At 41.3% G+C, this 24,720-nt stretch overlaps 1 protein-coding gene across 2 annotated transcripts in view; it reads left to right on the forward strand.

The window, feature by feature from the left end:
• Nucleotides 1–24,720, forward strand: part of LOC139757124 (uncharacterized) — a 459,373-nt gene that overhangs the window by 418,640 nt on the left and 16,013 nt on the right. For both annotated transcript variants that reach the window (XM_071677224.1, XM_071677223.1), the window contains 2 exons: nucleotides 17,623–17,734; nucleotides 18,383–18,561. In XM_071677224.1, coding sequence (XP_071533325.1) covers nucleotides 17,623–17,734; nucleotides 18,383–18,561 — 291 coding nt within the window. The remainder of the gene's footprint in view (nucleotides 1–17,622; nucleotides 17,735–18,382; nucleotides 18,562–24,720) is intronic.

Genomic DNA, 24,720 nt, shown 5'->3' on the forward strand with positions numbered 1-24,720 from the left:
GGGGGTGACTGTATTGTTGACTGGTTGGTAAGATTATTCAGTGTATGTATGACTCATGGTGAGGTGCCTGAGGATTGGCGGAATGCTTGCATAGTGCCATTGTACAAAGGCAAACGGGATAAGAGTGAGTGCTCAAATTACAGAGGTATAAGTTTGTTGAGTATTCCTGGTAAATTATATGGGAGGGTATTGATTGAGAGGGTGAAGGCATGTACAGAGCATCAGATTGGGGAAGAGCAGTGTGGTTTCAGAAGTGGTAGAGGATGTGTGGATCAAGTGTTTGCTTTGAAGAATGTATGTGAGAAATACTTAGAAAAGCAAATGGATTTGTATGTAGCATTTATGGATCTGGAGAAGGCATATGATAGAGTTGATAGAAATGCTCTGTGGAAGGTATTAAGAATATATGGTGTGGGAGGGAAGTTGTTAGAAGCAGTGAAAAGTTTTTATCGAGGATGTAAGGCATGTGTACGTGTAGGAAGAGAGGAAATTGATAGGTTCTCAGTGAATGTTTGTTTGCGGCAGGGATGTGTGATGTCTCCATGGTTGTTTAATTTGTTTTTGGATGGGGTTGTTAGGGAGGTGAATGCAAGAGTTTTGGAAAGAGGGGTAAGTGTGCAGTCTGTTGTGGATGAGAGAGCTTGGGAAGTGAGTCAGTTGTTGTTCGCTGATGATACAGGGCTGGTGGCTGATTCATGTGAGAAACTGCAGAAGCTGGTGACTGAGTTTGGTAAAGTGTGTGAAGGAAGCAAGCTGAGAGTAAATGTGAATAAGAGCAAGGTTATTAGGTACATTAGGGTTGAGGGACAAGTCATTTGGGAGGTTAGTTTGAATGGAGAAAAACTGGAGGAAGTTAAGTGTTTTAGATATATAGGAGTGGATTTGGCAGCGGATGGAACCATGGAAGTGGAAGTGAATCATAGGGTGGGGGAGGGTGCAAAAGTTCTGGGAGCATTGAAGAATGTGTGGAAGTCGAGAACATTATCTCGGAAAGGAAAAATGGGTATGTTTGAAGGAATAGTGGTTCCAACAATGTTATATGGTTGCGAGGCGTGGGCTATGGATAGAGTTGTGCGGAGGAGGGTGGATGTCCTGGAAAGAGATGTTTGAGGACAATATGTGGTGTGAGGTGGTTTGATCGAGTAAGTAATGATAGGGTAAGAGAGATGTGTGGTAATAAAAAGAGTGTGGTTGAGAGAGCATAGGAGCGTGTTTTGAAATGGTTTGGTCACATGGAGAGAATGAGTGAGGAAAGATTGACCAAGAGGATATATGTGTCAGAGGTGGAGGGAACGAGGAGAAGTGGGAGACTGAATTAGAGGTGGAAAGATGGAGTGAAAAAGATTTTGAGTGATCGTGGCCTGAACATGCAGGAGGGTGAAAGGCGTGCAAGGAATAGAGTGAATTGGAATGATGTGGTATACCGGGGTCGACGTGCTGTCAGTGGATTGAACCAGGGCATGTGAAGCGTCTGAGGTAAAGCATGGAAAGTTCTTTGGGGCCTGGATGTGGAAAGGAAGCTGTAGTTTTGGTGCATTATTACATGACAGCTAGAGACTGAGTGTGAATGAATGTGGCCTTTGTTGTCTTTTCCTAGCATTACCTCGAGCACATGGGGGGGGGGGTTGTTATTTCATGTGTGGCGCTGGGAATGAATAAAGGCATACAGTATGAATTATGTACATGTGTATATATGTATATGTCTGTGTGTGTATATATATGTGTATATGTTGAGATGTATAGGTATGTATATTTGCATGTGTGGACGTGTATGTGGGTGGGTTAGGCCATTCTATCGTCTGCTTGTTTGCACTACCTTGCTAACACGGGAGACAGCGGCAAAGCATAATGAATAAAATACATAGTATTCGAATAGTTATTTCCTATTAGCCAGGCCCATAGCCTAGCTGTTAGCATTCCTGCCTCTAGCACAGGGTTCCTGGGTTCGATCATGGCTGTTGGAGGTTTGTATGTTCTATGAAGGTGCGTGTTTCTATGCACTATGTTCATATTCATATACTTCCATGTTGTACAGTTAGGTTTGGTAAAATGCTACCTGCTGGCTATGTGCGCCTGTTGGGAAATGACCGGTGTAGACCCCGTTGTTCACCAATGTGAGATGAAGGGTATTCGAGTACATAGTTTTCGAATAGTTATTTCCTATTAGCCAGGCCCATAGCCTAGCGGTTAGCATTACCGCCTTTTGCACAGGTGTCCCAGGTTCGATCCTGGCTGTTGGAGGTTTGTATGTTCTATGAAGGTGCACTTTTCTATGCACTATGTTCGTATTCATATACCTCCACGTTGTACAGTTAGGTTCGGTAAAATGCTATCTGCTGGCTATGTGTGCCCATTGGGAAACGACCGGTGTAGACCCCATTGCTCGCCAACGTGAGATGAAGGGTATTCGAGTACAGAGTATTCGAATGTTTATTTCCTATTAGCCAGGCCTATAGCCTAGCAGTTAGTGTTCCCGCCTCTTGCACAGGGGTGCCGGGTTCGATCTTGGCTGTTGGAGGTTTGTATGTTCTATGAAGGTGCGCACTTCTATGCACTATGTTCATATTCATATACCTCTGCGTTGTACAGTTGGGTCCAGTAAAATGCTATCTGCTGGCTATGTGCACCTGTTGGGAAATGATCGGTGTAGACCCCGTTGCTCACCAACGTGTGATGAAGGGTATTCGAGTACATAAAATTTGAAGTTATTTTGTATTAGCCAGGCCCATAGCCTAGCGGTTAGCATTCCCACCTCTTGCACTGGGGTCCTGGGTTCAATCCTGGCTGTTAGAGGTTTGTATGTTCTATGAAGGTGTGCATTTCTATGCACTATGTTCTTATTCATATACCTCCGTGTTGTACAGTTAGGTTCGGTAAAATGCTATATGATGGCTATGTGTGCCTGTTGGGAAATGACCGGTGTAGACCCCATTGCTCACCAATGTGAGATGAAGGGTATTCGAATACATAGTCTTTGAATAGTTATTTCCTATTAGCCTGGCGCATAGCCTAGTGGTTAGCATTCCTGCATCTTGCACAGGGGTCCCTGGTTCGATCTTGGCTGTTGGAGGTTTGTATGTTCTATGAAGGTGCGTGTTTCTGTGCACTATGTTCGTATTCACATACCTCCATGTTGTACAGTTAGGTTCGGTAAAATGCTATCTGCTGGCTATGTGCCCCTGTTGGGAAATGACTGATGTAGACCCTGTTGCTCACCAACATGAGATGAAGGGTATTCAGGTACATAGTTTTCGAATAGTTATTTCCAATTAGCCAAGCCCATAGCCTATTAGTTAGCATTCCTGCCTCTTGCACAGGGGTCCCGAGTTCAATCTTGGAGACAGCGACAAAGTATAAAAAAAAATATATATATATATATATATATATATATATATATATATATATATATATATATATATATATATATATATATATTTTTTTTTATAAAGGTGAGAACAATGGAAGCAAGGGGAGTGGGGGAGGAATGGGATGTATTTAGGGAATCAGTGATGGATTGCGCAAAAGATGCTTGTGGCATGAGAAGAGTGGGAGGTGGGTTGATTAGAAAGGGTAGTGAGTGGTGGGATGAAGAAGTAAGAGTATTAGTGAAAGAGAAGAGAGAGGCATTTGGACGATTTTTGCAGGGAAAAAATGCAATTGAGTGGGAGATGTATAAAAGAAAGAGACAGGAGGTCAAGAGAAAGGTGCAAGAGGTGAAAAAAAGGGCAAATGAGAGTTGGGGTGAGAGAGTATCATTAAATTTTAGGGAGAATAAAAAGATGTTCTGGAAGGAGGTAAACAAAGTGCGTAAGACAAGGGAGCAAATGGGAACTTCAGTGAAGGGCGCAAATGGGGAGGTGATAACAAGTAGTGGTGATGTGAGAAGGAGATGGAGTGAGTATTTTGAAGGTTTGTTGAATGTGTTTGATAGAGTGGCAGATATAGGGTGTTTTGGTCGAGGTGGTGTGCAAAGTGAGAGGGTTAGGGAAAATGATTTGGTAAACAGAGAATAGGTAGTGAAAGCTTTGCGGAAGATGAAAGCCGGCAAGGCAGCAGGTTTGGATGGTATTGCAGTGGAATTTATTAAAAAAGGGGGTGACTGTATTGTTGACTGGTTGGTAAGGTTATTTAATGTATGTATGACTCATGGTGAGGTGCCTGAGGATTGGCGGAATGCGTGCATAGTGCCATTGTACAAAGGCAAAGGGGATAAGAGTGAGTGCTCAAATTACAGAGGTATAAGTTTGTTGAGTATTCCTGGTAAATTATATGGGAGGGTATTGATTGAGAGGGTGAAGGCATGTACAGAGCATCAGATTGGGGAAGAGCAGTGTGGTTTCAGAAGTGGTAGAGGATGTGTGGATCAGGTGTTTGCTTTGAAGAATGTATGTGAGAAATATATATATATATATATATATATATATATATATATATATATATATATATATATATATATATATATATTTTTTTTTTGCTTTGTCGCTGTCTCCTGTGTTTGCGAGGTAGCGCAAGGAAACAGACGAAAGAAATGGCCCAACCCACCCCCATACACATGTATATACATACGTCCACACACGCAAATATACATACCTACACAGCTTTCCATGGTTTACCCCAGACGCTTCACATGCCTTGATTCAATCCACTGACAGCACGTCAACCCCGGTATACCACATCGCTCCAATTCACTCTATTCCTTGCCCTCCTTTCACCCTCCTGCATGTTCAGGCCCCGATCACACAAAATCTTTTTCACTCCATCTTTCCACCTCCAAATTGGTCTCCCTCTTCTCCTCGTTCCCTCCACCTCCGACACATATATTCTCTTGGTCAATCTTTCCTCACTCATTCTCTCCATGTGCCCGAACCATTTCAAAACACCCTCTTCTGCTCTCTCAACCACGCTCTTTTTATTTCCACACATCTCTCTTACCCTTACGTTACTTACTCGATCAAACCACCTCACACCACATATTGTCCTCAAACATCTCATGTCCAGCACATCCATCCTCCTGCGCACAACTCTATCCATAGCCCACGTCTCGCAACCATACAACATTGTTGGAACCACTATTCCTTCAAACATGCCCATTTTTGCTTTCCGAGATAATGTTCTCGACTTCCACACATTCTTCAAGGCTCCCAGAATTTTCGCCCCCTCCCCCACCCTATGATCCACTTCCGCTTCCATGGTTCCATCCGCTGCCAGATCCACTCCCAGATATCTAAAACACTTCCTTTCCTCCAGTTTTTCTCCATTCAAACTCACCTCCCAATTGACTTGACCCTCAACCCTACTGTACCTAATAACCTTGCTCTTATTCACATTTACTCTTAACTTTCTTCTTTCACACACTTTACCAAACTCAGTCACCAGCTTCTGCAGTTTCTCACATGAATCAGCCACCAGCGCTGTATCATCAGCGAACAACAACTGACTCACTTCCCAAGCTCTCTCATCCCCAACAGACTTCATACTTGCCCCTCTTTCCAAAACTCTTGCATTCACCTCCCTGACAACCCCATCCATAAACAAATTAAACAACCATGGAGACATCACACACCCCTGCCGCAAACCTACATTCACTGAGAACCAATCATTTTCCTCTCTTCCTACACGTACACATGCCTTACATCCTCGATAAAAACTTTTCACTGCTTCTAACAACTTGCCTCCCACACCATATATTCTTAATACCTTCCACAGAGCATCTCTATCAACTCTATCATATGCCTTCTCCAGATCCGTAAATGCTACATACAAATCCATTTATATATATATATATATATATATATATATATATATATATATATATATATATATATATATATATATATATTTATATAAAGGCAAAGGGGATAAGAGTGAGTGCTCAAATTACAGAGGTATAAGTTTGTTGAGTATTCCTAGTAAATTATATGGGAGGGTATTGATTGAGAGGGTGAAGGCATGTACGGAGCATCAGATTGGGGAGGAGCAGTGTGGTTTCAGAAGTGGTAGAGGATGTGTGGATCAGGTGTTTGCTTTGAAGAATGTATGTGAGAAATACTTAGAAAAGCAAATGGATTTGTATGTAGCATTTATGGATCTGGAGAAGGCATATGATAGAGTTGATAGAGATGCTCTGTGGAAGGTATTAAGAATATATGGTGTGGGAGGCAAGTTGTTAGAAGCAGTGAAAAGTTTTTATCGAGGATGTAAGGCATGTGTACGTGTAGGAAGAGAGGAAAGTGATTGGTTCTCAGTGAATGTAGGTTTGCGGCAGGGGTGTGTGATGTCTCCATGGTTGTTTAATTTGTTTATGGATGGGGTTGTTAGGGAGGTAAATGCAAGAGTTTTGGAAAGAGGGGCAAGTATGAAGTCTGTTGGGGATGAGAGAGCTTGGGAAGTGAGTCAGTTGTTGTTCGCTGATGATTCAGCGCTGGTGGCTGATTCATGTGAGAAACTGCAGAAGCTGGTGACTGAGTTTGGTAAAGTGTGTGAAAGAAGAAAGTTAAGAGTAAATGTGAATAAGAGCAAGGTTATTAGGTACAGTAGGGTTGAGGGTCAAGTCAATTGGGAGGTAAGTTTGAATGGAGAAAAACTGGAGGAAGTAAAGTGTTTTAGCTATCTGGGAGTGGATCTGGCAGCGGATGGAACCATGGAAGCGGAAGTGGATCATAGGGTGGGGGAGGGGACAAAAATTCTGGGAGCCTTGAAGAATGTGTGGAAGTCGAGAACATTATCTCGGAAAGCAAAAATGGGTATGTTTGAAGGAATAGTGGTTCCAACAATGTTGTATGGTTGCGAGGCGTGGGCTATGGATAGAGTTGTGCGCAGGAGGATGGATGTGCTAGAAATGAGATGTTTGAGGACAATGTGTGGTGTGAGGTGGTTTGATTGAGTAAGTAACGTAAGGGTAAGAGAGATGTGTGGAAATAAAAAGAGCGTGGTTGAGAGAGCAGAAGAGGGTGTTTTGAAGTGGTTTGGGCACATGGAGAGAATGAGTGAGGAAAGATTGACCAAGAGGATATATGTGTCGGAGGTGGAGGGAACGAGGAGAAGAGGGAGACCAAATTGGAGGTGGAAAGATGGAGTGAAAAAGATTTTGTGTGATCGGGGCCTGAACATGCAGGAGGGTGAAAGGAGGGCAAGGAATAGAGTGAATTGGAGCGATGTGGTATACCGGGGTTGACGTGCTGTCAGTGGATTGAATCAAGGCATGTGAAGCGTCTGGGGTAAACCATGGAAAGCTGCGTAGGTATGTATATTTGCGTGTGTGGACGTATGTATATACATGTGTTTGGGGGTGGGTTGGGCCATTTCTTTCGTCTGTTTCCTATATATATATATATATATATATATATAGCGTTATTGGATTACGTGTTAATTGACAGGTGCGCGAAAGAGAGACTTTTGGATGTTAATGTGCTGAGAGGTGCAACTGGAGGGATGTCTGATCATTATCTTGTGGAGGCTAAGGTGAAGATTTGTATGGGTTTCAGAAAAAAAGAGTGAATGTTGGGGTGAAGAGGGTGGTGAGAGTAAGTGAGCTTGGGAAGGAGACTTGTGTGAGGAAGTACCAGGAGAGACTGAGTACAGAATGGAAAAAGGTGAGAACAATGGAAGTAAGGGGAGTGGGGGAGGAATGGGATGTATTTAGGGAATCAGTGATGGATTGCGCAAAAGATGCTTGTGGCATGAGAAGAGTGGGAGGTGGGTTGATTAGAAAGGGTAGTGAGTGGTGGGATGAAGAAGTAAGAGTATTAGTGAAAGAGAAGAGAGAGGCATTTGGACGATTTTTGCAGGGAAAAAATGCAGTTGAGTGGGAGACGTATAAAAGAAGGAGACAGGAGGTCAAGAGAAAGGTGCAAGAGGTGAAAAAAAGGGCAAATGAGAGTTGGGGTGAGAGAGTATCATTAAATTTTAGGGAGAATAAAAAGATGTTCTGGAAGGAGGTAAATAAAGTGCGTAAGACAAGGGAGCAAATGGGAACTTCAGTGAAGGGCGCAAATGGGGAGGTGATAACAAGTAGTGGTGATGTGAGGAGATGGAGTGAGTATTTTGAAGGTTTGTTGACTGTGTTTGATGATAGAGTGGCAGATATAGGGTGTTTTTGGTCAAGGTGGTGTGCAAAGTGAGAGGGTTAGGGAAAATGATTTGGTAAACAGAGAAGAGGTAGTAAAAGCTTTGCGGAAGATGAAAGCCGGCAAGGCAGCAGGTTTGGATGGTATTGCAGTGGAATTTATTAAAAAAGGGGGTGACTGTATTGTTGACTGGTTGGTAAGGTTATTTAATGTATGTATGACTCACGGTGAGGTGCCTGAGGATTGGCGGAATGCGTGCATAGTGCCATTGTACAAAGGCAAAGGGGATAAGAGTGAGTGCTCAAATTACAGAGGTATAAGTTTGTTGAGTATTCCTGGTAAATTATATGGGAGGGTATTGATTGAGAGGGTGAAAGCATGTACAGAGCATCAGATTGGGGAAGAGCAGTGTGGTTTCAGAAGTGGTAGAGGATGTGTGGATCAGGTGTTTGCTTTGAAGAATGTATGTGAGAAATACTTAGAAAAGCAAATGGATTTGTATGTAGCATTTATGGATCTGGAGAAGGCATATGATAGAGTTGATAGAGATGCTCTGTGGAAGGTATTAAGAATATATGGTGTGGGAGGCAAGTTGTTAGAAGCAGTGAAAAGTTTTTATCGAGGATGTAAGGCATGTGTACGAGTAGGAAGAGAGGAAAGTGATTGGTTCTCAGTGAATGTAGGTTTGCGGCAGGGGTGTGTGATGTCTCCATGGTTGTTTAATTTGTTTATGGATGGGGTTGTTAGGGAGGTGAATGCAAGAGTTTTGGAAAGAGGGGCAAGTATGAAGTCTGTTGGGGATGAGAGAGCTTGGGAAGTGTCAGTTGTTGTTCGCTGATGATACAGCACTGGTGGCTGATGCATGTGAGAAACTGCAGAAGCTGGTGACTGAGTTTAGTAAAGTGTGTGAAAGAAGAAAGTTATGAGTAAATGTGAATAAGAGCAAGGTTATTAGGTACAGTAGGGTTGAGGGTCAAGTCAATTGGGAGGTGAGTTTGAATGGAGAAAAACTGGAGGAAGTGAAGTGTTTTAGATATCTGGGAGTGGATCTGGCAGCGGATGGAACCATGGAAGCGGAAGTGGATCATAGGGTGGGGGAGGGGGTGAAAATTCTGGGAGCCTTGAAGAATGTGTGGAAGTCGAGAACATTATCTCGGAAAGCAAAAATGAGTATGTTTGAAGGAATAATGGTTCCAACAATGTTGTATGGTTGCGAGGCGTCGACTATGGATAGAGTTGTGCGCAGGAGGATGGATGTGCTGGAAATGAGATGTTTAAGGACTATGTGTGGTGTGAGGTGGTTTGATCGAGTAAGTAACGTAAGGGTAAGAGAGATGTGTGGAAATAAAAAGAGCATGGTTGAGAGAGCAGAAGAGGGTGTTTTGAAATGGTTTGGTCACATGGAGAGAATGAGTGAGGAAAGATTGACCAAGAGGATATATGTGTCGGAGGTGGAGGGAACGAGGAGAAGAGGGAGACCAAATTGGAGGTGGAAAGATGGAGTGAAAAAGATTTTGTGTGATTGGGGCCTGAACATGCAGGAGGGTGAAAGGAGGGCAAAGAATAGAGTGAATTGGAGCGATGTGGTATACCGGGGTTGACGTGCTGTCAGTGGATTGAATCAAGGCATGTGTATGGGGGTGGGTTGGGCCATTTCTTTCTTCTGTTTCCTTGCGCTACCTCGCAAACGCGGGAGACAGCGACAAAAAAAATATATATATATATATATATATATATATATATATATATATATATATATTTTTTAATTTTCCAAAAGAAGGAACAGAGGGGGGCCAGGTGAGGATATTCCAAAAAAGGCCCAGTCCTCTGTTCTTAACGCTACCTCGTTAACGCAGGAAATGGCGAATAGTTTAAAAGAAAGAAAAAGAATATATATTTATTTATTTATTTTGCTTTGTCGCTGTCTCCTGCATTTGCGAGGTAGCGTAAGGAAACAGACGAAAGAAATGGCCCAACCCACCCCCATACACATGTATATACATACACGTCCACACACGCAAATATACATACCCATACATCTCAATGTACACATATATATACACACAGACACATACACATATACCAAGCACACAATTCACACTGTCTGTCTTTATTCATTCCTATCGCAACCTCGCCACACATGGAATAACATCCACCTCCCCCCTCATGTGTGCGAGGTAGCGCTAGGGAAAGACAACAAAGGCCCTGATCACTCAAAATCTTTTTCACTCCATCTTTCCACCTCCAATTTGGTCTCCCACTTCTCTCGTTCCCTCCACCTCTTACACATATATCCTCTTGGTCAATCTTTCCTCACTCATTCTCTCCATGTGCCCAAACTATTTCAAAACACCCTCTTCTGCTTTCTCAACCATGCTCTTTTTATTTCCACACATCTCTCTTACCCTTACATTACTTACTCGATCAAACCACCTCACACCACATATTGTCCTCAAACATCTCATTTCCAGCACATCCACCCTCAGTGCGCACAACTCTATCCATAGCCCACGCCTCACAGCCATACAACATTGTTGGAACCACTATTCCTTCAAACATGCGCATTTTTGCTTTCCGAGATAATGTTCTCTACTTCCAAACATTCTTCAAGGCTCCCAGGATTTTCGCCCCCTCCCCCACCCTGTGATTCACTTCCGCTTCCATGGTTCCATCCGCTGCCAGATCCACTCCTAGATATCTAAAACACTTTACTTCCTCCAGTTTTTCTCCATTCAAACTTACCTCCCAATTGACTTGACCCTCAACCCTACTGTACCCAATATATATATATATATATATATATATATATATATATATATATATATATATATATATATATATATATAATATTTATATATTTATATAATATGTGGTGTGAGGTGGTTTGATCGAGTAAGTAATAATAGGGTAAGAGAGATGTGTGGTAATAAAAAGAGTGTGGTTGAGAGAGCAGAAGAGGGTGTTTTGAAATGGTTTGGGCACATGGAGAGAATGAGTGAGGAAAGATTGACCAAGAGGATATATGTGTCATAGGTGGAGGGAATGAGGAGAAGTGGGAGACCAAATTGGAGGTGGAAAGATGGAGTGAAAAAGATTTTGAGTGATCGGGGCCTGAACATGTAGGAGGGTGAAAGGTGGGCAAGGAATAGAGTTAATTGGATCGATGTGGTATACCGGGGTCGACGTGCTGTCAATGGATTGAATCAGGGCATGTGAAGCGTCTGGGGTAAAGCATGGAAAGTTCTGTGGGGGCCTGGATGTGGAAAGGGAGCTGTGGTTTCGGGCATTATTGCATGACAGCTAGAGACTGAGTGTGAACGAATGGGACCTTTGTTGTCCTTTCCTAGTGCTACCTCACACACATGAGGGGGGGAGGGGGATGTTATTCCATGTGTGGCGAGGTGGCGATGGGAATGAATAAAGGCAGACAGTGTGAATTGTGTGCATGTGTATATATGTATGTGTCTGTGTGTGTATATATATGTGTACATTGAGATGTATGGGTATGTATATTTGTGTGTGTGGACGTGTATGTATATACATGTGTATGGGGGTGGGTTGGGCCATTTCTTTCGTCTGTTTCCCTGCGCTACCTCGCAAACTCGGGAGACAGTGGCAAAAAATATATATATATATTTTTTTTTTTTTTTCATACTATCCGCTATTTCCCGCGATAGCGAGGTAGCGTTAAGAACAGAGGACTGGGCCTTTGAGGGAATATCCTCACCTGGACCTCTTCTCTGTTCCTTCTTTTGGGAAAAAAAAAAAAAAAAAAAAACGAGAGGGGAGGATTTCCAGCCCCCCGCTCCCTTCCCTTTTAGTTGCCTTCTATGACACGCAGGGAATACGTGGGAAGTATTCTTTCTCCCCTATCCCCAGGGGGAATATATATATATATATATATATATATATATATATATATATATATATATATATATATATATACATATATATATATATATATATATATATATATATATATGTATATATATATATATTTCTTTTCTTTCAAACTATTCGCCATTTCCCGCATTAGCGAGGTAGCGTTAAGAACAGATGACTGGGCCTTTGAGGGACTACCCTCACCTGGCCCAATTCTCTGTTCCTTCTTTTGGAAAATTAAAAAAAAATGAGAGGGGAGGATTTCCAGCCCCCCGCTCCCTCCCCTTTTAGTCGCCTTTTACGACACGCAGGGAATACGTGGGAAGTATTCTTGCTCCCCTATCCCCAGGGATATATATATATATATATATATATATATATATATATATATATATATATATATATATATATATACGTGTAGGAAGAGAGGAAAGTGATTGGTTCTCAGTGAATGTAGGTTTGCGGCAGGGGTGTGTGATGTCTCCATGGTTGTTTAATTTGTTTATGGATGGGGTTGTTAGGGAGGTAAATGCAAGAGTTTTGGAAAGAGGGGCAAGTATGAAGTCTGTTGGGGATGAGAGAACTTGGGAAGTGAGTCAGTTGTTGTTCGCTGATGATACAGCGCTGGTGGCTGATTCATGTGAGAAACTGCAGAAGCTGGTGACTGAGTTTAGGAAAGGGTGTGAAAGAAGAAAGTTAAGAGTAAATGTGAATAAGAGCAAGGTTATTAGGTACAGTAGGGTTGAGGGTCAAGTCAATTGGGAGGTGAGTTTGAATGGAGAAAAACTGGAGGAAGTGAAGTGTTTTAGATATCTGGGAGTGGATCTGGCAGCGGATGGAACCATGGAAGCGGAAGTGGATCATAGGGTGGGGGAGGGGGCGAAAATTCTGGGGGCCTTGAAGAATGTGTGGAAGTCGAGAACATTATCTCGGAAAGCAAAAATGGGTATGTTTGAAGGAATAGTGGTTCCAACAATGTTGTATGGTTGCGAGGCATGGGCTATGGATAGAGTTGTGCGCAGGAGGATGGATGTGCTGGAAATGAGATGTTTGAGGACAATGTGTGGTGTGAGGTGGTTTGATCGAGTGAGTAACGTAAGGGTAAGAGAGATGTGCGGAAATAAAAAGAGCGTGGTTGAGAGAGCAGAAGAGGGTGTTTTGAAGTGGTTTGGGCACATGGAGAGGATGAGTGAGGAAAGATTGACCAAGAGGATATATGTGTCGGAGGTGGAGGGAGCAAGGAGAAGAGGGAGACCAAATTGGAGGTGGAAAGATGGAGTGAAAAAGATTTTGTGTGATCGGGGCCTGAACATGCAGGAGGGTGAAAGGAGGGCAAGGAATAGAGTGAATTGGAGCGATGTGGTATACCGGGGTTGACGTGCTGTCAGTGGATTGAATCAAGGCATGTGAAGCGTCTGGGGTAAACCATGGAAAGCTGTGTAGGTATGTATATTTGCGTGTGTGGACGTATGTATGTACATGTGTATGGGGGGGGGTTGGGCCATTTCTTTCGTCTGTTTCCTTGCGCTACCTCGCAAACGCGGGAGACAGCGACAAAGTATAAAAAAAAAATTTTTTTTTTTTTTTTTTTTTTTTAAACTATTCGCCATTTCCCGCATTAGCGAGGTAGCGTTAAGAACAGAGGAATGGGCCTTTGAGGGAATATCCTTACCTGGCCCCGTTCTCTGTTCCTTTTGGAAAATTAAAAAAAAATAATGAGAAGGGAGGATTTCCAGCCCCCCGCTCCCTCCCCTTTTAGTCGCCTTCTACGACACGCAGGGAATACGTGGGAAGTATTCTTTCTCCCCTATCCCCAGGGATAATATATATATATATATATATATATATATATATATATATATATATATATCTTTTCTTTCTTTTAAACTATTCGCCATTTCCCGCGTTAGCGAGGTAGCGCTAAGAACAGAGGACTGGGCCTTTTTTTGGAATATCCTCAACTGGCCCCCTCTGTTCCTTCTTTTGGAAAATTTAAAAAAAAAAAAAAAAAAAAAAAAAAAAAAAAAAACGAGAGGGGAGGATTTCCAGCCCCCCGCTCCCTCCCCTTTTAGTCGCCTTCTACGACACGCAGGGAATACGTGGGAAGTATTCTTAATCCCCTATCCCCAGGGATATATATATATATATATATATATATATATATATATATATATATTCTCTTTTTCTTTCAAACTATTTGCCTTTTCCCGTGTTAACGAGGTAACATTAAGAACAGAGGACTGGGCCTTTGAGGGAATATCCTCACCTGGCCCCCTTCTCTGTTCCTTCTTTTGGAAAATCAAAAAAAAAAAAAGAGAGGGGAGGATTTCCAGCCCCACGCTCCCTTCCCTTTTAGTTGCCTCCTACGACACGCAGGGAATACGTGGGAAGTATTCTTTCTCCCCTATCCCCAGGGATAAAATATATATATATATATATATATATATATATATATATATATATATATATATATATATATATATATATATATATATATATATAAGGCCCAGTCCTCTGTTCTTAACGCTACCTCGCTAATGCGGGAAATGGCGAATAGTATGAAAGAAAATATATATATATATGTATATATATATATATATATATATATATATATATATATATATATATATATATATATATATATATATATTTATATATATATATATATATATATATATATATATATATATATATATATATATATATATATGGGAGCGGGTGTCTGGAAATCCTCCCCTCTCGTTTTTTTTTAATTTTCCAAAAGAAGGAACAGAGAAGGGGGCCAGGTGAGGATTTACCCTCTAAGGCCCAGTCCTCTGTTCTTAATGCTACCTCGCAAATGCGGGAAATGGCGAATCGTATGAAAAAAAAAATATATATATATATATATATATATATATATATATATATATATATATATATATATATATATATTTATCCCTGGGGATAGGGGAGAAAGAATACTTCCCACGTATTCCCTGCGTGTCGTAGAAGGCGACTAAAAGGGGAGGGAGCGGGGGGCTGGAAATCCTCCCCTCTCACTTTTTTTTTTTTTTTTTTTTTAATTTTCCAAAAGAGGGAACAGAGAAGGGGCCCAGGTGAGGATATTCCCTCAAGGGCCCAGTCCTCTGTTCTCAACGCTACCTCGCTAATGCGGGAAATGGCGAATAGTATGAAAGAAGAAAATATATATATTATCCCTGGGGATAGGGGAGAAAGAATACTTCCCACGTATTCCCTGCATGTCGTAGAAGGCGACTAAAAGGGGAGGGAGCGGGGGGCTGGAAATCCTCCCCTCTCACTTTTTTTTTTAATTTTCCAAAAGAGGGAACAGAGAAGGGGCCCAGGTGAGGATATTCCCTCAAGGGCCCAGTCCTCTGTTCTCAACGCTACCTCGCTAATGCGGGAAATGGCGAATAGTATGAATATATATATATATATATATATATATATATTAAAAAAGGGGGTGACTGTATTGTTGACTGGTTGGTAAGGTTATTTAATGTATGTATGACTCATGGTGAGGTGCCTGAGGATTGGCGGAATGCGTGCATAGTGCCATTGTACAAAGGCAAAGGGGATAAGAGTGAGTGCTCAAATTACAGAGGTATAAGTTTGTTGAGTATTCCTGGTAAATTATATGGGAGGGTATTGATTGAGAGGGTGAAGGCATGTACAGAGCATCAGATTGGGGAAGAGCAGTGCGGTTTCAGAAGTGGTAGAGGATGTGTGGATCAGGTGTTTGCTTTGAAGAATGTATGTGAGAAATACTTAGAAAAGCAAATGGATTTGTATGTAGCATTTATGGATCTGGAGAAGGCATATGATAGAGTTGATAGAGATGCTCTGTGGAAGGTATTAAGAATATATGGTGTGGGAGGCAAGTTGTTAGAAGCAGTGAAAAGTTTTTATCGAGGATGTAAGGCATGTGTACGTGTAGGAAGAGAGGAAAGTGATTGGTTCTCAGTGAATGTAGGTTTGCGGCAGGGGTGTGTGATGTCTCCATGGTTGTTTAATTTGTTTATGGATGGGGTTGTTAGGGAGGTAAATGCAAGAGTCCTGGAAAGAGGGGCAAGTATGAAGTCTGTTGGGGATGAGAGAGCTTGGGAAGTGAGTCAGTTGTTGTTCGCTGATGATACAGCGCTGGTGGCTGATTCATGTGAGAAACTGCAGAAGCTGGTGACTGAGTTTGGTAAAGTGTGTGGAAGAAGAAAGTTAAGAGTAAATGTGAATAAGAGCAAGGTTATTAGGTACAGTAGGGGTGAGGGTCAAGTCAATTGGGAGGTGAGTTTGAATGGAGAAAAGCTGGAGGAAGTGAAGTGTTTTAGATATCTGGGAGTGGATCTGTCAGCGGATGGAACCATGGAAGCGGAAGTGGATCATAGGGTGGGGGAGGGGGCGAAAATTTTGGGAGCCTTGAAAAATGTGTGGAAGTCGAGAACATTATCTCGGAAAGCAAAAATGGGTATGTTTGAAGGAATAGTGGTTCCAACAATGTTGTATGGTTGCGAGGCGTGGGCTATGGATAGAGATGTGCGCAGGAGGATGGATGTGCTGGAAATGAGATGTTTGAGGACAATGTGTGGTGTGAGGTGGTTTGATCGAGTAAGTAACGTAAGGGTAAGAGAGATGTGTGGAAATAAAAAGAGCGTGGTTGAGAGAGCAGAAGAGGGTGTTTTGAAATGGTTTGGGCACATGGAGAGAATGAGTGAGGAAAGATTGACCAAGAGGATATATGTGTCTGAGGTGGAGGGAACGAGGAGAAAAGGGGGATCCAAATTGGAGGTGGAAAGATGGAGTGAAAAAGATTTTGTGTGATCGGGGCCTGAACATGCAGGAGGGTGAAAGGAGGGCAAGGAATAGAGTGAATTGGAGCGATGTGGTATACAGGGGTTGACGTGCTGTCAGTGGATTGAATCAAGGCATGTGAAGCGTCTGGGGTAAACCATGGAAAGCTGTGTAGGTATGTATATTTGCGTGTGTGGACGTATGTACATGTGTATGGGGGGGGGGTTGGGCCATTTCTTTCGTCTGTTTCCTTGCGCTACCTCGCAAACGCGGGAGACAGCGACAAAGTATAAAAAAAAAAAAAAAGAAATATATATATATATATATATATATTCTCTTTTTCTTTCAAACTATTTGCCATTTCCCGTGTTAGCGAGGTAACATTAAGAACAGAGGACTAGGCCTTTGAGGGAATATCCTCACCTGGCCCCCTTCTCTGTTCCTTCTTTTGGAAAATCAAAAAAAAAAAAAAGAGAGAGGGGAGGATTTCCAGCCCCATGCTCCCTCCCCTTTTAGTCGCCTTCTACGACACGCAGGGAATACGTGGGAAGTATTCTTTCTCCCCTATCCCCAGGGATAAAATATATATATATATATATATATATATATACATATATATATATATATATATATATTTGTGTGTGTGTGTGTGTATGTATGTGTATACAAGCGGATGGGCCAGTCTTCATCTGTTTCCTGGTGCTACCTCACTGATGCTGGAAACAGGGATTATGTATCATAAATCTTAATATGCATTTAGTACATTTAGATAATTTTTATTTTTCTTGATAATTGATGATATTTTGTTTTTGAGTAGAGCTGTTATGAGTAATATATTGATTTACAATATATGTTTGCTGAATTCTTCCTCTTTTACTTGCTACAGGATGAGGTTTTCGAGGCTAGCTGGTCTCGGGGTACATCACTTTATGACTCCATGCGCGGGAACACAACAAGTACTGTGGATGCACTAACATCTCAGCTGCGACAAAGAGAAGGTATGATTCTTAATTACACATTAGTTATTAACAGAGGTTTGTATATATATTCTTGTATATGCACTGTTAGTTAATGTGTGTTCTATATGAATTTTGAGTACCAGCTAACTGGTTTCTTGTGATGCCTCGGAATTAGCTAAGGACTGAGGCAATGAAGTGAAATGGTGCTGTATAGATAGAATGTAATTTTTGATGGAACAATAAAGTGAGGATGTTGCAAATATACTAAGCATGAGTGTTTTTTTGGCTGTTGAAAGGGAAACAGATCTGAAATTTCTGTTACGTCAAAAATAAAGATTTTTTTGTTCCACCATGATTTTATAAGTAGGATATAGACTCGCCCTTTTCTTTTTGTATATTCTTTTCTAATTGTGTGCACATGTCAACAGAAATCATAAAACTTTCAACATAGACATGTACTGATATGCTGTAAACTTGTTTATATGCACATAATGTTTACATAGCTTATTATAGTTTCACAGTGTCTGCACCTAATGTAACCAAATTATGGCCATTTCTTTTAAAAGAAATTCTTTCTCCTTTAATTTAGTTTGGAGGATCTTGTTAGTCCTGATCTCATAAAGTTTTTAATGTGAAAATTATGGTGAGAAAACCTCAAGATCCTAAAGTTCGTTACTGTGTCTTCAGGAGAATTACATCACCTGCAGAGTGAAGTTACACGGTATGAAGCTCAGAGAGAATCATTAGCACAGGAATTGATAACAGTAACTAGTCAAATTGAATCTCTTCAAGTCCAACTTCAAGATCATCAAGTATTGCAAGAGCAGTATGCTGATATGGAGCAAAAATACAATGCTCTTCTTCAGGTATGTAACATTCTCTGTTTTTGTTTTTTTCTTTGGGGGTTTTGAATGAATATAGATAAAAATAAGGCTTAAGAATTTAGATCCACCATCTCTCAGCATCTCATAGAAGTTGACTAGTAAGGGGTGGATATAATGTAAGTTCCAAATGTCTTTGTATTTTAGGAGTGAGTGTAGGTAGTGCACTAGCAGCTGATTACAGACATCTTTAACAAATACCGCTTAGTGTAATGTGATAGGGATGAATCAGCACAGAACACAAAAGAAACATGAATATCAGCTGGAAATAAAATCCTTTAATTGCTTGAGTTCCTCTCTCATATCATCACACCTTTCATGATCCATGAATTAATTTTTCAGTCTTTGTACCTCTTCCTCTGGGTGTGTTGACTTTTGGTCTTACTCTGATAATTTTCCATAATGTGTTCCTTCACCAATACCTCCTCTTGTTTTTTCCTTGTTGATCTAGTCACAGCTCTCTGGTCTTGGCATATTTCCCTGTTTTAGTCCATTTCAGATCATAGTCAGTGCAAAAGGTTAAATTGATCTCCCAATTTAATATTAGTAACAGTGATGAAGCTTACCGGCATGAAGTAACCTTGATCATGAGAAGAAATTAAAATTCTTATTGATACTGACAGCATTGCCTTTTGGTTGTTGTCACTCACTCTCAATATTTGGATATTCTTAAAATGAGCCATAAGTGAAAGGAATCAATTCATTGAAGATGGTAACACTCCTTGGCATTTGATTTGAACCTAGGAAACTTCAGCTCGCAAACCTCGTTAAACTTCCAGAATTTGGCACAATCAGACTTAATATCCAAAGCATATATCCCTCAGGGCCTCTTTAACTTTCTACTCCCCTCCATCCTGTACTTGTACATAATATGCTTCATGAGCTGTAGACCCTCCATGATTTAGAAAAATAAGTTGCTCTGCCTGGAGCTTTTGTCTGGTCAGCTGCTACCTTGTGTGTGAAAGAAGTGAAAATGAACTTGGGAAAGAGGCCAGTGTACAGAGATAACAAGAGAGATTTTATTTTTTTGAAAGATTGTCAGTTGTGTTTGACAATAGGATAACTGATGTTGAGTGTTGAGGATGAGGTGGCAATTGGAGTGAGGGAGTCCTGAATGCTTTGATGAAAAGAGAGGTTGTTAAAAATCTTGCATGAGATGAAGTGTGACAAAGTTGGAGTGAATGGGATTGCAGTTGAATTTTTTGAGAAAAGGGATACTTGTATTGTTGATTGGTTATTCAGACTATCCATTGTTCGTATGACCCAAGCTGAGGTGCTTGAGGATTGGCAGAGTGTATGTGTATTGCCTTTATATACAAAAGACAAGGGGACAGAAATGAGTTCTTGAATTACAGAGGTATAAGTCTGTTTAATACACCTGGTAAGATGTTTGGGAGAGGGTGATGGCATGCTCTGAATTGCTGAGTAGGGAAGAGCATGGTTGCTTCAAGAGAGGTAGAGGATTTGTGGACCAGATGTATGCCTTACTGAATTTCTCTGAGACATACTTGAAACAAGAGAGCATTTCATGTAACATATATAGTGGGAGATGGACAGGTGAGAAAAGGTAGAGTGGTGGGGTGATGAAGTGAAGTTGGTACTGAAAGAGAAAAGACCAGTGTATGGGCGATACTTACAGGGAAGGAGTGCGATTGATTTGGAGTTGTACTAGAGAAAGAGGCAGGAGATCAAGAGGAAGGTGCAGGGCCTGAAAAAGAGGGCAAATGAGAGTTGGGGTAAGCAAGTGTCAGTAAACTTTAGGGAGACCAAGAAAGTGTTTTGAAAGGAGATAATAGTGTGAGAAAAAATTAGACAAATGATAACATCAGTGAAGGGGCAAAATGTGAAAGTGGTAACAGTCACTGATGAGGTGAAGAGGAGATGGAGTTTACTTTGAAGGATTGTTGTATGTGCTTGATAATAGGATGATAGAAGTAGGATGTTTGGAATAGGAAGGTGTGTGAAGTGAGTCATGGCAAGGAGTTTGGTGTGAGCCTGGCATGAGATAAAATGGAGCAAGGCAATTGGAGTGGATGGTATTGCAGCTGAATTGGTTGATTGGTTATATAGGATTTTCACTGTATGTATGGATCATGGTGAGGTTCCTTGAGGATTGGCAAAGTGCTTCTTTGATCCCACTGTATAAAAGCAAGGGGTACAGAGATGAGTGTTTGAATTACAGAGGTGTAAGTTTGGTAAGTGTTCCTAGTGAGTTGTTGGAGAGAGTGGTGATTGAGAGGATGATGGCATGTACAGAGCATCAGACCAGGGAGGAGCACTGTGGTTTCTGGAGGGTTAGAGGGTATATGGATTAGGTGTTTGCTTTGAAGAATGTGTTTGAGACATACTTAGGGGAACCAGAAAGATTATTTTTCAAATATGTTGGCCATTTTCTATGTTAGCTAGGTAGTGCCAAAAACAGATGACTAGGGGCCTTACTTGGGTATTCAGTGTTATTCTACTCTATGTTCCCCCAAGTCATAAAAGGTGACTAAAAGGGGTGGGAGCAGAGGGCTGGAAACCCACCCTTTCATGTATTTAATGTTAGAAAAGAGGAAACAGAAGGAGCCATGTGGGGAGTGCTCATCCTCCTCGATGGCTCAGATTGTGTGTGGATGTAACCAAGATGAGAAGAGAGCAGAGATAAGTAATAAATTTGAGGAAAGAAACCTGGGTGTTTTGGCTCTGAGTGAAACAAAGCTCAAGGGTAAAGGGGAAGAATGGTTTGGAAATGTCTTTGGAGTAAAGTCAGGGTATGGTGAGAGGGCAAGAGCTAAGGAAGGAGTAGCACTACTTCTGAAGCAGGAATTGTGGGAGGTGGGATAGAGTGTTAGGAAGTAGAATCTAGATTGATGTGGTTAAATCTGAAAGTAGGTGGCAAGAGTTGGGTGATCGTTGGTGCTTATGTACCTGACCGCAAGAAGAAAGATCATGAGAGGCAAGTGTTTTGAGAGCAGCTGAGTGAGTTTTAGCTGTTTTGCTGCACAAGACTGGATATTAGCGATGGTTGATTTAAATATGAAAGTAAGTTATGTGGTAGTTGAGGGTATGATTGGTGCACATAGGGTATTCACTGTTATGAATGGAAATATTGAAGAGCTTGTGGAGTTTTCTCTGAAAAAAATTGGTGATTGGGAATACCTGATTTAAAAAAGAGATATACACAAGTATATGTTTTTGAGTAGGAGAGATGGTCAATGGGAATTATTAGAGTGCATATTGATTGATACTTGTGTAAAAGAGAGGCTTTTGAATGTAAATATGCTGAGAGTGGGCAGCTGGTGAGATGTCTGATCACTATCTTGAGAAGGTGAGGGTGAAGATTTGTAGAGGTTTTTGAAAAAGAGGAAATAATGTCATAGGTAAGAGAGTGGTGAGAATAAGTGAGCTTGAAAAGGAGACTTGTGTGAAGAAATATCTTTGTAGAATGGCAAAAGGTGAGAGCAAATGAAGTGAGGGGCATGGATGGGGAATGGGAAGTATTTAGGGAAGCAGTGATGGTATATGTAAGAGATGCATGTGGCATGCGAAAGCTGGGAGATGAGCATATTAAAAAGTGTAGTGAGTGGTAGGATGAAGAAGAAAATTTGCTATTGAAAGAGAAAAGAGAGGCATTTGGGTGTTACAGGGAGGGAGTGCAAATGATTTGAGGTGTATAAGATAAAGTGGCAGGAGGTCAAGAGGAAGGTGCAGGGGTTGAGAAAGAGGGCAAATGAGATTTGGGGTGAGGGAGTATCATTAAACTTTAGGAAGGATAAAAAGATGTTTTGGAAGAAGGAAAATAATGTGCAAAAGACAAGAGAACAAATGGGAATATTGGTTAAGCAGGCAAAAAGGAAGTGATAACAGGTAGTGATACAGTGAGGAGAAAATGGAGTATTTTGAAGGATTGTTAAATGAGTTTGATGATAGAGTGGTAGATGTAGGGTGTTTTGGTCAGGGTTGTGTGTGAAGTGAGGGAGTCATGAAGAGTGGTTTGGTGTAAAGAGAAGAGGTGGTGAAAGCCTTGCTGAAGAAGAAATGTGATAAGGTGTCTTGAGTGGATGGTATAGCATTTGACTTTATTAAGAAAGGAGTGACTGTGCTGTGGATTGGTTGGTAAGGATATTCATTGTATTAATGTATCATGGTGAGGTGCTTGAGGATTGGCTGAATGCATGTATAATGACACTGTATAGAGGCAAGGGGATAAAGATGAGTGCTCAAATTACAGAGCTATAAGTTTGTTGAATAGACTTTGTAAGTTGTATGAGAAGGTAAATGCATGCACAGAGCATCAGATTGGGAAGGATCAGTGTGGTTCCATAAGTGGTAGAGGATGTATGGATCAAGTGTTTGCATTGAAGAGTGTATGTGAGAAATACTGAGAAAAACAGATGGATTTGTATGTGGCATTTATAGATCTGGAAAAGGCATATGATGGGGTTGATAGAAATGCTTTGTGGAAGGTTTTGAGAATATATGGTGTGGCATGTAAGCTACTAGAAGCAGTAATAAGTTTTTATCATGGCTGTAAAGTGTGTATATGAGTAGGTAGAGAGGAGATTGAATGGTTCTCAGTGAAGGATGATTTGCAACTGGGGTATATGATGTCACCATGGTTGTTGAATATGTTTGCGGTTGGGGTGGTGAGACAGATAAATGCAAGAGTCTTGGAGAAAGGGCCAAGTATGCATTCTGTTGGGGATGAGAGAACCTGGGAAGTGAGTCAGTTGTTTGTTAATGATACAGCACTAATGGCTGATTTGAGTAAGAAACTGCAGAAGTTGGTGACTGAGTTTGGAAGAGTGTGTGAAAGGAGAAAGTTAGAGTGAATATGAATTAAAAGCAAGGATATTAGGTTCAGCATGGTTGAGGGAGAAGCTGGGATGTAAGTTTGAATGGAAAAAAAATTGCAGGATTTTGAAGTGTTTTAGATACCTAGGAGTGGACTTGGCAGTGAATAGAACCATGGAAGTGGAAGTGAATCATAGGGTGAAGAAGAGTGTGAAGGTTCTGGGAGCGATGAAGAATGTGTGGAAAGAGAGAATGTTATCTCAGAAGGCAAAAATGGGTATGCTTGATGGCGTTGCAGTTTTAAGAAAAATATATGGTTACAAGGCATGGGCTATAGATAGTTTTGTGTGTGGTGTGGAGTGGTTTGATGGAGTAAGTATTAGGTAGCAAGTTGTTGACAACAGCCACCTAGGGTGGTACTACCGTCCTGACTGATGAGCATTAAAGTGGTGCCCGAACTATCTTACGCACTACATGTCAGGATTGCTGGTCTTACCTCGTCTCATCAAAATGGGACTAACTGGTTAGTCCTACCATCTTCTTACAATCACTATACACCTGCTCAAACCTTTCTCATCATTATTGCTTTCCCTTGTCTTTTCTTTTTCTGTTTAATAATTCTCTCTACATTTCAATAAGTGCCCAGGCTTGATGTGGACTTTTGTCCATGACTGGAGCCTTAAACATAAAGTAATGAAAGGGTGAGAGAGATGTGTGGCCACAAAAAGAGCATGGTTCTGTCTTTCTCTGTCTCTGACACCTGTTCCCTCTTGGAACTCCCATCAAGGGGTGGCCATGGCAAAAGAGTCTCCATTTATCCCTGTCCTTATGTGCCTCCTTCGCATACACCATTCCACACATTCTTCCACTATTTCTCTCCCTCCAGTATTCCTCACAGGTGGTCTTCCACTCACACCAACCTCTTTAATTGTACTATCTTACACTCTATTTTTGAACTCCCAGTCTTGCATTCTTTCCTCATGCCCAAACCACCTCAAAGTAATATGTTTCACCCATTCTATCACTCCACAATTCATTCCCTTTGCATTCCTTGCCACATCACATCTCTCATACATCCCTTCATTTCTTTCTCCATTTCATCTAGTCACGCCACATGCTCTTCTCAAATAGCTCATTTCCTGAGCCTGGATTCTTGACCTCTGTGACTCATTCCATGTCCATGTTTTGGCTGCATAGGTCAGGGTTGGGAGGATTTTGCTGCCTCTTAATCTCCTCTTCACTACCTCCATTATTCAATAAAGGTACCCAGTGACTCTTCTACCCTGTATTGCTCTCTTCCTTTTTTCTCCATCTGTTTCATGAAACTTACCCAAGACAGCTCCTAAGTACTTAGATTCTCTCACCTCT

This window comes from Panulirus ornatus, chromosome 24, assembly GCF_036320965.1.
Source record: "Panulirus ornatus isolate Po-2019 chromosome 24, ASM3632096v1, whole genome shotgun sequence".
NCBI lineage: Eukaryota > Metazoa > Arthropoda > Malacostraca > Decapoda > Palinuridae > Panulirus > Panulirus ornatus.